This window comes from Gambusia affinis, linkage group LG07 (assembly GCF_019740435.1).
Source record: "Gambusia affinis linkage group LG07, SWU_Gaff_1.0, whole genome shotgun sequence".
Taxonomy (NCBI): Eukaryota; Metazoa; Chordata; class Actinopteri; order Cyprinodontiformes; family Poeciliidae; genus Gambusia; species Gambusia affinis.
In genome coordinates, this window is record NC_057874.1 from 7,858,551 (window position 1) to 7,873,073 (window position 14,523).

Here is a 14,523-nt window from a genome sequence, read left to right on the forward strand (position 1 = left end):
ACGGCCCGTCAATCCTCCTGATGCTATCGGTGTTTTACAGGCCTGCATTAGGCCTCCATCGCGTGTCCGTTCATTATCGTTACAGGCTGCGGGTAGCGACGAGGGTTGCTGTATACAAGAGACACATGCCGGTGAAATGGGATGACTTGACCGGGCTATTTGTGTTTTTGTTCTTCACACAAAGTCTTGTGGCTTTCTGAACTTGAGCGCGAAATGCGGCAAATAAGTGAACGTTTTAAAAGCTAGCTAGAATATGATTTCCAGGAAACCAAGTTGGATTAAGGACCATAAAAGACGATTGAGTATTCGTCAAGTGAGTCATTTTCTGTGCTGAAATCTTGCAGACGACCCACTTTCACTTTTCTTTTTTTGTTGTTTTTTTTTTAAATCAAATTGAGAAGAACCATCAAGTCATGAGCTCTGAGAGGTTCTCAAGGAGTTTGGATGAGAAACAAGCCCACAGCTTCACAGAGCCCCTACCGTACGTAACAGTGCTTCTTTAAATGTTCCTACTTTGACTCGCATCAGATCCACCTGGAGCGTTTATTATGAAGAAAAACTCAAATCTTTCCAAACAGTTCCAGTTAAAGTACCAGTAGAGTGTAGAAAACTTCACCGAAGGGTTGACAGCGAAGGTTTTTTTTGTTTTTTCTCCTTTCATTTCTCACGTAGAGCCGATCTAAAAGCCACGCGTGCGCACACACACACGCATGAATACTGATAATTTACAGAAATCGATTAATCTAACTGTCATGTTTTTGGACTGTGCAGTGAAGTGGCAACACGTGTGGTTTAGAGAGCAAACCCAGGAGGTTTTTACTGCAAGGCAACAGTTTCATCCGCCGTCCACCCAGAGACACAGAAATACATTTATTACTAATAAAATATCTTCATAACTCTCACAAAATCAAACATTTAGAGCATAAATAGTAAACAGAAATGCTTCAGAGACATTTAATGTATAGGAAGTTGTATGGTGTGTCAAGGTTGCTGTTTGCTCTGGATTTCTCCACTTCTCCTTTTCTCCCTTACTTCTCTGATGGTTAGAGAAGCAACCATCTTATGTATATATATATATATATATATATATATATATATATATATATATATATATATATATATATATATATATATATATATATTCTCAGGGTTGACTTGTTTTATAGGTTGAATATGTTGCTTCATATTTTATTCATTTATGGTGGAGTTTTCATTCACAGCGAAGGGAACACAAAGTGCTTCAGTTCATTTTCTGCAAAGTTCTGTTCTGTTTCGGTGCCTTTAAAGGCGCGCTAACGCTAATGAACGTAATTTATTTCGTGTGTGTGGGTGTGTGTGTGTGTGTGTGTGTGTGTGTGTGTGTGTGTGTGTGCAAAACATTTCACTTTAATTTGAAGCAAAAGAGAAAAAAGGCAGGTTGCACTCAGTTTGTTCACCACCTGCCACGTTCTTCAGTGTTAATGAGAAGCAGGAACACTTTGAAAAAATGTAATATTTATATAAAGACATGCTCAGTGTTGATTTGTCTTTATAGGTTGAATTTATTTATCAAATAGATTAGCACTACAATAAGTAGATGAAGTTAAGATGAAAGAAATGTGATGTACATGCATCATTTGGGGCATTTTTTGACCTACAGAGCCACCAAGTGGCAGTAAGAGGTATGACACCCACACTGATCACGCATGTCCGACTGATCAGCCGACAAAACACTGACAAAAGTGGTTAAATCCCTTGAAAATGTATCCTGGCAGCAATAACTTTCACCCAATTATTTTTCAACCTCAAACTGCATTATGTGTGGATTATTGATATCCACAGCCAACAGGTCTCAAGCCGCCACCAATTAGTGTTAACCGTCAAATAATAATAATAATAATAATAATAATAATAATAATAATAATAATAATAATAATAATAATAATAATAATAATAATAATAATAAAAAAGCAGCAGTTCGTTTGTGCGCAAGATACCTTGTTTCTCGTGTGAAATGAGAAGGGGGCCAGGCGATGATGCTAACCTTCACAATCCACAGAGCCTGTAATTAGTCGTGTCCCTGCCATAAGCAGGCTGCCTTCTCTCTTCACTTAAAAGGAAACTAATACAATCACTCGCCGAAAACACTGGAAGCTGGTAGCATTTCTTGGGCGCATAAAGGTCACCCTGCACAACACAAACAGTGAGAGTGGAGAAATCGAGGGATAATTAAGGAAACTGTCGTAATTAAGAGCCAGGAAGAGGAGACTTGGGAGGTTTCAGCAAACTTGGTTGGTGTGACTCAGCAAGAAACCATCTCCGTAGTCCTCCTCGCAGAAAGAATGGGGGGGAAATAGGTTTGGCCTTTATGACCTGTATTATTAATTCAATCAAGTTTTGATTGTTTTAGACTGAAGAGTCTCAAACATTATGAACTTCTACGCCACTTCCTACTCTTTAAAGAGAAGCAATGTGGAGTCCAGGAGTTGCTCTGCCGTCAGATTCTCTCACCTGAATCTCTGCATTATGCTGTACTTAACTAACGAGAAGCGTGTGTCTGTGAGACGGCCATGCACGTGACCACGTAGAATGGGCATCAGCCAATGAAAAGCGGCCCCTGTGGTAAGGTCCATTAAGGCTATCAGAGAAAGGGTATTACAAGTATGTAATCCTTTTTAGATTACATACAGTGTGCCAGTGTTGCTGTTATATAAGCATGTTGCAGGTGTAGAAGCAGACTTCATTGCTGTTCACTTCCTCTCCATGCTTAGCCGCTTATCTTCTTCTTTCCCTGTAAGCTTTTCCCACTTTCCTTTTTCTCTACTCTTGTGTGGCTCAGTCACAACAAATCCTAATAAAACGTATTGAAGTTTTGTCGTTCCACTGAGACGCAACGTGACAAACGCTCAACATTCATACTCTTTTAGAGGCGTCACATGCGCAGGCTAACGTAAACTTCAATGTTTGTAACTTCCAATAATTGCGTAATAAGCACCGCAGGGCCTCAGCTACTTGCGAGAGACATTGAAGTTTACGGCAGCGAGAGTCCCCGAGAACAGCGTCGCCTCTGAAACGCTGCACGTCTGCACTGTAAATAGATGAGATCGCACCCAAACGGATGTGTTTGTGTTGACAGTTTCTGACAGCTTAAGTGCTATGTAGTATCTGTGAAGGCTGTATCACTCAAACAGAAGCATTTCCTTTGCAACCACGCCAAGCACAAGTCCTCGTCTGGGTTATGTTGTTGTTGTCAGAGCGAAATAAAGAGCAAAAAAATCTCAGACTTCCCCCACACACACACACACACACACACACACACACACACACACACACACGGCCTCCGCCATGACGCAGGCTGCCTGGTCCGCATCAGGCAGAGCGAACATGTGTTACACCTCTGAAATGACAGTGTAATTAACCTCTCACGGTGGTGGCAAGGTGGGATTCAGAGCAAGACCCCGTGTACCTGTTGGTCCCCGATGATTACGGCTGCCGGCGGACACAGGGTCAACCCAGAGCATCACCAAGGCAACAAGGAAGGCCACCTGCCAAGGCCAAGCTGACCTTCCCCTCAGCTTCATCCTGAGAGAGAGAGAGGAGGGACAGGGGGGCAAAGAGGGAGAAAGCAGAGGAGACGTTCAGGAAAAGGCTGGAAAACAACCAACAAATGCAGCTTTCTGAACAAACAGTGGAAGAGGTGAGCTGCTAAAGGTCAAAGGAAGAAAAAAAACCCTCACAAAGCAGACGTGACCCGAGGAAACTGGTTTTTCACATAAGTACAGTCGTGTTTCTGTGTACACCTGAAGCATCAGTGGCAGCATTTCTTTGTGATTTTATTTCTTAAATTATGTTTTGCTAACATTTTTGTTAAATCCACATTGATATTGTAAAAAATAAAGAAATAAAATAAAAAATGATGTCATTATCAGTCATTATGAGGCAAAACCAGAAAGCCATTCAGCCCAGACAGACTGACATTTTATGTCAATGAATATTAATCAATAATTGAAGATAATAAATGATATCACCCTGTTTTCAGTGAGTTTTCTTGTTAGGTCACGTCCTAAATAATTTTTTTTTTTTTTTTTTTTTACCCCTCCAAAGGGTCTTTAGTGGGCTCTTGTGTCCCTTATATGAAAGTAGGTTGACAGGATCAGATAAAATCCTAATAAAACACATGCGGGAGGGGGTGAGTAGCGCTTTCACAAAGTGATTGACAGCGGTAAGACCGTCCTCCTGACTCTGTTTGGTTATTTATGACCAAACTTTGTATTTCTTATTAAATTGTCATGACATCATGACAGTTTAACAAATAGGTATAAAAAATATATAAAATTCTTCTTTTTAAGCAAAAGTTTTGTTTGTAGACATGATGCAACAAATTGTGAGGGATGTTAAAATTATAAGAAGTTCGCTGCATGTACAAATCAAATGTTATTCCAAAAGCATAGGTGTTGAAGTTTGGGTTAATCCGACCTGTCAAACATGAATTTTTAGAAAAAAATTTTTAACTCAGCTCAAGTTAATTTTTAATATCTTTTTTTTGCAGACGAGTCACTGAGCAGAGACAAACCTGATCAACATGAACTCACGCTAGAGCTTCGCATGACGTCGCCTCACCTGTCTGTCGTCTGTCTTCCACTGGCCAGGTCCTCACGGAGTGAAGCTCATGGCGGCGTTCACTCGCACCTCGGATCTCCTCCTCTTCCTCCTCCTCTTCCTCACCTTAAACACAAGACGCCTCTGGAGGAAAGAAAGCACAAAGACACCCTGTCAGAGAGCACAGTCTGCCCTGGGGTTGGTCCATGGCCTTGCACGGAGGTCTACCCACACGTACACAGGCGCCCCACAAATATATATTCACACACACACACACGCACACGGACGCACACGCACGCACACGCCCGCACACGCACACACACACACACACACACCCACACGCACACACACACACACAGGGCTGAAGATGTGAAGGCCTACATTGTGTCAGATCCATTGTTTAGAATGGGTTCACCTACCCCCAGGCTAAATGTGATCCCCACTCTAAACATCACACACTGCTCCCCCCCACCACCCTTGTCTCTTTCAAACACTCAGTGTCTGTCACGCACGCACACGCACGCACGCGCGTGCACATTTGCAGAAATACACACACCCACTCCCAAAGATACACGCACGCATACATACGCAGATGGACACATAAAACAACATGCATAATAAACTAAAAGTCCAACTGATTTCCAAAATATGTGTACATAAAAGGAAAGCAGCAGAGGGGCCTATTAGCTGAAACATTTAACAGCTGATCAAATATGCCATAGAAACCAGTGATGACACACACACACACACGCCCACGCACACACACGCACACACACACACACACACACACACACACACACACACACGGACACCCACACACACTAAATTTGCACAGTATTTGCAAGGTAAATTCAAAGCCTGTCAGAGGACAGCAGGAGAGACTCTTCCTAATTACAACTGAGTGACAGCCTGTGATGCAAGTGTGCTATCACACACATGCCCACACACATGCACACCCGTGCACACACAAGGTAAATTGCCATCCTGCAATAGTAGTGTGTCAACACGCCTCTCCTTGCAAAGGGGAAAGACTCTGCAGGCTTCAAGAAAAGACAACAGTCACATTAATAACAAAGTCTTCTCCACTCCTCAAGCCTTCATTATTCATCAAATTTCATTGATATGCAACTCAGCCCACTAATATGCTGGGAAACTTTTCCGAAAGGACCACGATTCGTTTTCAAACATTGGTGTAGTGCCACTGCCCCCTAGTGAGGGGGGAGTGCAACAGCGAGAAGCACCGGTCTGCAAAGGAACCAGAAATAAAGATGCAAACTAACAGGGCGGTGAAATAATAATCTGAAAGAGCTTCAGTTAAGTTGGATCTAAAAGGAGAAATTGTTCATTATTTAGGTAGAATTACAAAGTATTACTCCTATATTCTTATAGAGCACACAACATCCACACATTCGCAGCGTCTGACGTTTGCGATCAGAGTTTAAACTTGTGTATTTGTGCGTAACAGTTTGGATCCAGTACAGTATGTGAAAATATGCAAGGTGCATGCGCTCTGAGAAGTGATTAGGCATGCTGCATGGCTGCACAGAGGCCTATTTCTTATTCCCTTTTGAAAGGCTGAGTCAGGGCATGCATTTTTATCAGCTTTGTTCTGTGATACACTCATTAAAGGAGCACAGTCGTGCATGTGTGTGTGTGCGTGTGCATATCTAGATGTGGGTGTGTGTGCGCTGCTCAATGGGAACAGGAGAGAGAAAATGTCCCGTCACCGGAAGCAAAACTGTAACCATTGCAAAGTTTTAGACGTCTACATTTTTAAATGTATTTTGTAAAAAAGTAAACGTAGAGAACAATCAGGGCTTGTAGTCACGGAGATAATACATGAAAATTAAAATAAGTGGAGTAAAGCTGTCGGTTTGGATCTCCAAACCTGCAGGGATTGGTTAGATGTGCAAATATAACAGCGACATATTACACACACACATAAAAAAAACTTTTCGATGCTTGATAGTTAAAATATAAAACGTAAATTAGTGATGTCTGTGTAGCGCAACGCTTTAGAAGTAGTTGAACGAGTATACATAGTACAGTCACTCTATATGCAGAAGGACAAATAAGCTGCTAAAGGGTGTAACTAACGTATTAATTTAACACATTTGAACATATAATTTACTCTCATCTCTTACCAGTAGAGACTCCCCAGTGAAATAATTTTCAGCATTATGGAGAAATGGATTCCTTGTAATGAAATTGCTAGTAGTTATAGTTTCTCTGGGCCAAATACCTGTCAGACATAAACATAAACATAAACTTTTTTAAAGGAAAAAGTAATCTTATCACTTAGCAATTTTTTTCAGTGCAAAGAGCCATTATCCTGCCACTGCTAGTAAATAAATGATGCCTAGCGCTTTAAAACTTATAAGAACCCTCTAAAAGGCTAACCTTTCAAGTCTAACAAATACCTACAGCTGGAAATTCATATGGTTTGTTAAAAGGTACTTTGGGTGTCTTAGAAGCATAAAAAACCTTTACAACAAGCAAACCCATCAGTTTTCAACCCAGCATCATTTGTTTTATTGTATGCTATTAGTCTGAAAATAAACTGATATCATTTGATGTGACAAAGAAAACCCTGTTGTCGGAACCATAACCAGCACACCTTGTATCATTTGTATCATATTCTTTAACCAAAGTTATTAAACGCTGCCCCTTTCTATCCCCCCCCCCCCCCCCCCCGACGACCCCCGACCCCACCCCGACTAATGGACCGCTCTCCATATCAGGACATTTTTGCAATTGGACCTCAACACAACGCCATGCCCGCAAAATTCGACATTAATGGCATCCCATACATCACTGTCTATAGAAACACTCTGGCAGCAATCATGTCACTTTTCTCCAGGCTTGTAATCAGAAATCAATGGACAGACAGTAGCTTATGCTGCGTTCGCATCAGATTGGAAAAGTGTCCCGACGTTCTTATTTTTATTGTGCTGCTGCATGAGCGATCAGCTCTGCTTATAGATGCTGCTGCACCGCCGTATGTCAACGTCATGAAAATGTGTTCGCTTTCTCTGAAATAATCTGAATACCGTTAAAAGGACATCAAGGTGAGTTTTATTAGATCCTCTAATCAACCAGAAAATGTAGGGTTAACTGCGCTGTGGTGTCTAATGGTAGTTGTAAAGCTTTGAACCTAAAACACAAGTTGGAATGTCTTTATGTTAAAGAGTCGGGTGGGGGTTCTCACTCATTCTAGTAGGACAAAGACACACACAAACCCTCACACACTCCAGCAAACAGAGCACAAACATGCTCAAGATTATCTGAGCACATCAAGTCTCACCCCATCTAAAATTATCCCTCCTGCTGCATCACCCTCTCCATCTCTTCTCGCCGCGCGTCTCAGAGGGCTGAGAGGCTGAGCCGTGTCATTTCTCCCGGTAATCACGCGGGACAGACACGCCGGCTCATTGGCATGCAACCAGGCAGATCCACCTCCTTCGCCGCGCGTCTCCCGCCGCACCCGCTCACAAATTTGCTAAATTACTCCTGCGGATGCAGACTCTGACCTCATCTGGCGCATCAAGAAACGGGTGTGCTAAACAGTTTTTTGTCTGATGCGGCTGTCGCCGGTGTCCTGCCCCGTTTGTCAGTCGGAGAGATGATATCATCTGTTAGGACAGGACAGGAAGTTTCATATCAGCAGAGCTGTTGGAGACAGGAAGCTCATCGTAACTGGATGACCTTTGTGACACATGGCTGTTGCTAATGTTTTCATTTAGCTTCGGATCTAAAGGGTTTTTTTGCCCACACAACACTGTAAAGCTGATCGGCCTCCTGACCTGACAGACTGAGACGCAGAATATTTATGTGTGAGAGAGAAACACTGAAATTTCTAATCTTTAATTGCAGGCGGACAAAACATTTCACCTTTCTCAGTCACTTATTTCCAATTCATTGGTAACACTGGTGCACACACTCCAGCCTGCTAGTGTGTGTGAGGTAAGCCTCTAGTTAGTCAGAAGAAGTTTTTCATAGACTTGTACCATGTTGATGATTGATTTCTGATATTCTTTCTTAGTCTTCAAAATGATAGAAAATTGGGAAAAACACAACATTTTAAGATCATGGATCAACTTTAGCCGATCATTTTCACCTAAAAAAAAGTGAAATTGCAGAGAATAACTTAAGAGTCCTGAGAAAATTCAACAGATTTTTAAGCTATACCTAAAGTATGAGTGTGAGTATTTACATGCTTTGAGTGAAACAACTAAAAATGTTTAATTGCTTTTGAGTTTGATTAATAAAGAAAAATAGAAAAAAAAGTGAAGAAAGCCAAAGAAAATAACAAAATAGGCGGTGAGAGGAGGAAAAAGTGTGCAACATAAACCCTGCTGCAAGTCACCAAGTGTAAATCTCCCGTATCGCTATCTCAGAACTATCTTGTTTTTGTTTTTTAACATGTAGTCCTCTTTTTGGTAGAGCCATTGTACAACAAATGTGTTCTGCGTATTAAAATAGAATTTAAATCCGTTTCGGCGAAACAAAGCAGGAGGGCAAACTCCAGATAGAAAATAAGAATCTCCGGTTCAATTGCGGCGCAAAGTAGAAGTGAAAATGTACAAGTCTGAAGGCCACACACGCGCCTCACAACAGTATCTTTCTCCGTACTGATTTTTCTTCACTCAAACCACAAACCAAGCAGACAAAGAAGAGGGTTAAAAAAAGAAAAGAAAAAAAAAGAAAAAGCAATCCTATCAGTGTAAAACAAAGTGCGTCTCCCTAAGGCGGAGAGACATTGACAATGAAACAGGCAAGAAGCACAAAGCTCAGTGGGATCTCATGTGAAGCGCTGCAGATTTCCACCGATATGCGCGGTATTAACATTTAGGCGGGGTGTGTAATGCCCGCTCACTCCCTCCATCCCTTCTTACCGAGCGAGGAAGCCATTAAGGCATGTTGCTCCTCTGCTGTTTCTTTTGGGGCGCTGCGCTCGCGGAGCGGCTACGTGCAAATATAGACGCGCTAAATTGCAGAGACACAATCTTACAAACTTGGAGGCCACGGTGTTCACGGGGCACGGCTCTTCGCGTTCACCCAGCCACTCTCAACTCAACTTCTCGTTGGTGTTCACGCTTTCCATTCCTCCAGATCTTCCTCTGCGCTTTACGGATGCAAAGATAAGTTGCAGTTTTCTCTGAGAGAGCAAGTTGGAAGATTGAAAGCAGGATGTTTTACATCAGTTAATTCCTTTGATTACAGAGGCAATGGTGTGAAATCCCACAATGCCACTGGGCCTCTCTCTCTGCTGCTGTGTATATTTCAATAGAATCACCAGCTAATAAGCGAATAAGGGTTTGCTGAAATGGCCTGGCAGGGGAAAATTTTTTTTAAAAAAGCTTGGAAGAAGAGAGTTGTGAGTGAATGTTTGAATTCGGGACCATTACCTGACCGTGGTATCGACTGCAGAGTTCAGAGAACGGCCTTGGCTCTGAGGTACCATTACAGCTCAATTGATCTGCTTGCACTTAAGTCTAAATCCCACCTTGTTGCACAAGCCATCGTTTCAGGATCCAGTGACCAAGACATACGTGCATGCATGTGTGGGTGTGTGTTTTAGCATTTCTCACCTTGTAAGTCCTATTTCTTCAACAAAATCTATGTTATGGTGGAGCCCAAAGTCTGGGCTCCATTAGAAGCAGTGTAGATTTGGGGTTAGGAGTTAGGTTTAGGGCCAAGGTGCTCATTGACTTCATGCTAGGTTTTATGGCTAGCCACTTACTGGTTTAGTGTTAGGCTGTAAAAATGAATTGGAAACTAATGGTAGACAATGTAAAGTCCTTGTGAAGATAGTAAGACATGCTGTGTGTGTGTTTAGACAGAGAAACACTTTAAATAATATGGGTGGAAGGTAAATCATACATTCTTTGGAGTTTTTTCTAAGTTTCTATCCAATTCTCACCTTATCTCCATAAACTAACTCCCATCCTTCTTCTTTTCTCAGCGCTGCATCTTTTTCGCTTCATTTTCCTTCAGGTTATTTCGGTTTGTCGAGGTGAAAGACCACAACGTTTGATGCATGTTTTATGATTTAAAGCAGGTGAACAGCACTTCGGGGAGTCCTATTTGAACAAGTGGCAACACAGCACCCTGGGCAGGTTCCTCGTTTTGTTACCCCACACTCAGAAAAAACTAATTCTGCAAAGAAACTGTACTATAGCATCTCTAATCACTACAGAATCAGTCTAATGTGCTTTTCATGCTTGTATCATTCTAAGCTTTGCCAAGAAAGCTTTGAAATATGACAAAACCGTCAAGAATCTTGAAGACTTTCTGCTCAGTGCAGAACTATTTGACTAACGTCTGATTGTCAGCCTTTAAATTTGGTGCTAATCAGACACCAGCACCACCTTCATCAGCCATTTGTGATGAGCACCACACCACTGGGTGGGGATTGTTTTTAAGCCATAAAAACAAATGCTATTTCATTTTTTGCTTTGTCACCCCTCCCCTCTGTCGGCCAGGTCATGCCACCCTGGGAATAGAGCCAAATCCCCCCCAATTTTGCTTTATGACTATTTAAAACATCATCACTTTGCAAATAAGCACAGCGTATTATTTTTAGTTTCTTCTACTGTTAGGGTTAAAAGGTGGGGAGGAAATTTCTTCTTTTGCAAAACCATAAACAAGTGAGGAAATTTATTAGGCTAATAAAGATGATCTAGAAATATGCACCAGAAGGCCCGGTTTCTGCTCTCTGTCATCTGAAACCCCTCGTCCAGATCCGGTCGACATTTAACAGCGAAGCCCTCCTCGGCGCCGCTGACAGACACCGGCGCAGTCCAAGCCCGTAAATCTGCTGCATTCTAATAAAGCATTAAAAGGCCATTAAAAGTCAGTGTCCCCGAGCGCCGGAAGATGGATGGAAAGGTGAAATGGAAACGAGACACTTTTAGATGACAGCGCACACCTGCTCACAATTCACTGGCGTTCCCCGTCCCTTCTCCTCAAAAACAATCTGCCATATTTATTCCTGTCTGTCTTTCTTTCTTTCATTTGCTGCCAGTCTTTGCAGGCTGGAACTCACTTTTTACGTCTTAAAAAGAAAATAGAAAAAAAAAAAGGCAAAACATTTTGACCCGGAGTGAGTAAAACTCGCAGATTCACTTGGTTCTTTCTCTGCCCACTTTTACTCCCGGCATTGTTCTTTTCACGGTCCGGTTCTGCTCGTCTCCAGCTGAAAAGCGTAATACCGTGTAAATTTGGATGAAAAGTAAAAAAAAAAAAAAAAAAAAAAAAAGAGGAATATTTTAGGTAATTATCTTCCCCTTCTCAGCCTTTTTCCTCTCCGAACCTGTTCCTGTGACCGTTTGCTACGATATCTGCCATTTTCAAATTTCCATCCGGACCATGATGAGGACGAAAACAAGCGCAAGTAGAGATGAATGAATCAGCACAAGGGGAGATAGAATAACCTGGCATTGTAATGAAGGAGGCTTCAGCAGAGCCACCAAATGTTTCCCCACAGAAATGCACCGATCGATCGACCAATTTTTTCCCCCCCAGATTCAGGATGAGCTGGTCGAGCACTGAAAATCTGATGATCTCCTTTATTGCGGTAAAAACTTATATCAGCTTATAAATGACTCAACCAGCAGCATGGCACACATCTTTAAATGACTAAATATCAAATAACTGAATGTTTTGACGCACAAACCCTTGCAATTTCCTCACTTTCTGGAGGATTCAAAGCCTCCATCGAAGAACGTCCACATCGTTTGTGGCTCTCTTTTAATGATTATTGGTGAAAGTGTGAACGAGGACATGTGAGCAGCACTTTGTGCAAAGCTCCTCTGCTGTGAAGTCAATTTAACGGGCCGAGTGCTTGACAGACAAGAGAGACGGCGGAGAGCATCGGCCATTCATTTCATTGTGTTCTCAAATCAAGATTAATGAAAAGTGAGGCACCTTGACGTGAAACCTGCAAACGCTGTGTACAGAGCGGTTCCCTTGACCCAGATGAAAAAGTTCAGACCTGAACTCTGACCCTGAGAGTCGGTCCAGCAGGTGAAGCACTAGCTTTGCATTCGGTTATATCTAAGTGCAGATCAAATGAAACAGCTGCTTCTCCTCTCTTACGATGCAAGTTTATGTTCATTTGTTGACATGCACACCACAAAAACACCAAATCTTACCAAGTATTCCTGTCTAGTTTCTAAAGCAAACACACTTGAAACACACACACACACACACACACAAAATAATCTTTTCAGCAGGATATAGGAGCTTGTTTTAAGTCACCAATTCCTTTAAGTTCTATTTCCACTGGCAGATTATTTCACTTTCAACATGGGAAAAATGTCTTGTTCTAATTTAAATAATCTGCCAGTTAAACTAGCACTTTATCATCAATACTAATGAATTATTGACTTATCACAAACTCCTATTGCTTGCTGAAAAATTCAAGGGCACTAAGATGTTTGAAACTAGAAACTAGTCCACAAATCCTTTGTAAGATTTTGTGTTTTTGCAGTGCACCAATCAGGTTTTTCCTAGACGATTCCAATTTCTGATTTGTGATTTAACACAGTGATTAGGTATATATATATATGACATTTTTTATTTTTTTTCCCTTTTTTATAAAGAATTTTTTTTTGAAGGAGTAAATCATAACGAAGAGATGAAAATGTTTCAGGTGCTTTGACCAAGCAGATATACCTGAAACAAATTGACAAAATTATCCCCAGTTAGACATCAAAATGTGAATCCCCCAACCTTTATTTGCTTTTTTGCTAAATTGCACCAAAGTACATGTTGGTGCTTGATCCGATTTTTTTTTTTGGTTTTGTTGTTTTTTTTTAATAGAAATGGTGGCGGCTTTAAAAAAAAATTTTAAGCATTTAATGAGTCGCCAAACTCTGATTAGAGTGAAACAAAAGAGAAAATGGGCCCATTTCAGTGTCTGTCCAATCAGATGTGCTTTTCTTTTTTTTTTTTTTTTGCCAAATTTTCTTCCTTAATAAACCAGCTAGATTTATTCCGCATATCTTTTCAACGGGGCAATTACTGTACATGGTGAGTCAAATAATAACGAGTTTGGGTAAATCAAAAGGCGAGAATTAAAGACAAAACCAAAAACTCATAAATAAAAGCGATGGCGACAGCAAGCAGGGCAGCGAGAACCAGGAGGTAGACTAGGAAAAAAAAAAAGACAGAAGTCAGGAGAATACTGAGAGAGAGAGAGCCAAGGAGAGAGAGGAAGCTTGATCAATTGTTCATTTTACAAAGTCACTGAGACGTGTCAGCAGTGTCAATAAGTGAATTAATTTGTCTGTGAGTCTGCAGAGCATGACACCATCACTCTGCTCCCCTCAGACAAGCAGGGCCTCTAACCCTCTGTCACGCGCTCACAAAAGCAATTCCAAACAGGGATTATGCACAAATATCCCAAACAGATCTGTTGACACTTAATAGGTTTCACACAATTATACCGGCTGTGCAGGTTCTGATCCAAAATGTTATGATTTTCTTTATTTGGCGAGGTAGACGGGGGTTCAAATGTTAATATGAAAGTGGATGTAAAGTGTATAGGTGGAAATAGATTATTTATGTTGAATTTTTTTTTGCTTCAGATCTTGTTGCAACCTTTGCGAAATTGCACCAATCTACCGACCGGAGAACAGAAGCGGATGATTCTTCTTTTGTCATCTCCCATCCAAATCCTGAAAAGTTAAGAATTCAGCCGATTTCAGTCAATAAATGATTAAGCTAATGACGTTTAGCTTGGTGTGTTTTGCTTTGAGTTTATTGAAAGGCATGTAAGGATGACAAATTTTGCTGGATGGTAAATTGTCCCAGACGTTATCGCGATAAACGACACGAGACCATTTTCAATTAATATAGTGGTAATGGCACAAAAATGCAAGAACACATTGTTAGAGGTCAATAAACAATAAATTTTTGACAAACATTTAAAACTGGATA

General features: G+C 41.3%; 1 protein-coding gene across 1 annotated transcript in view; it reads right to left on the minus strand.

The window, feature by feature from the left end:
- tafa4b (TAFA chemokine like family member 4b) overlaps nucleotides 1-14,523 on the minus strand; it is a 54,983-nt gene that overhangs the window by 34,764 nt on the left and 5,696 nt on the right. The window contains exons 2-3 of the mRNA XM_044122740.1: nucleotides 4,600-4,722; nucleotides 3,446-3,561 (exon numbers count right to left, since the gene is read on the minus strand). Coding sequence (XP_043978675.1) covers nucleotides 3,446-3,560 — 115 coding nt within the window. The 5' untranslated portion in view covers nucleotide 3,561; nucleotides 4,600-4,722. The remainder of the gene's footprint in view (nucleotides 1-3,445; nucleotides 3,562-4,599; nucleotides 4,723-14,523) is intronic.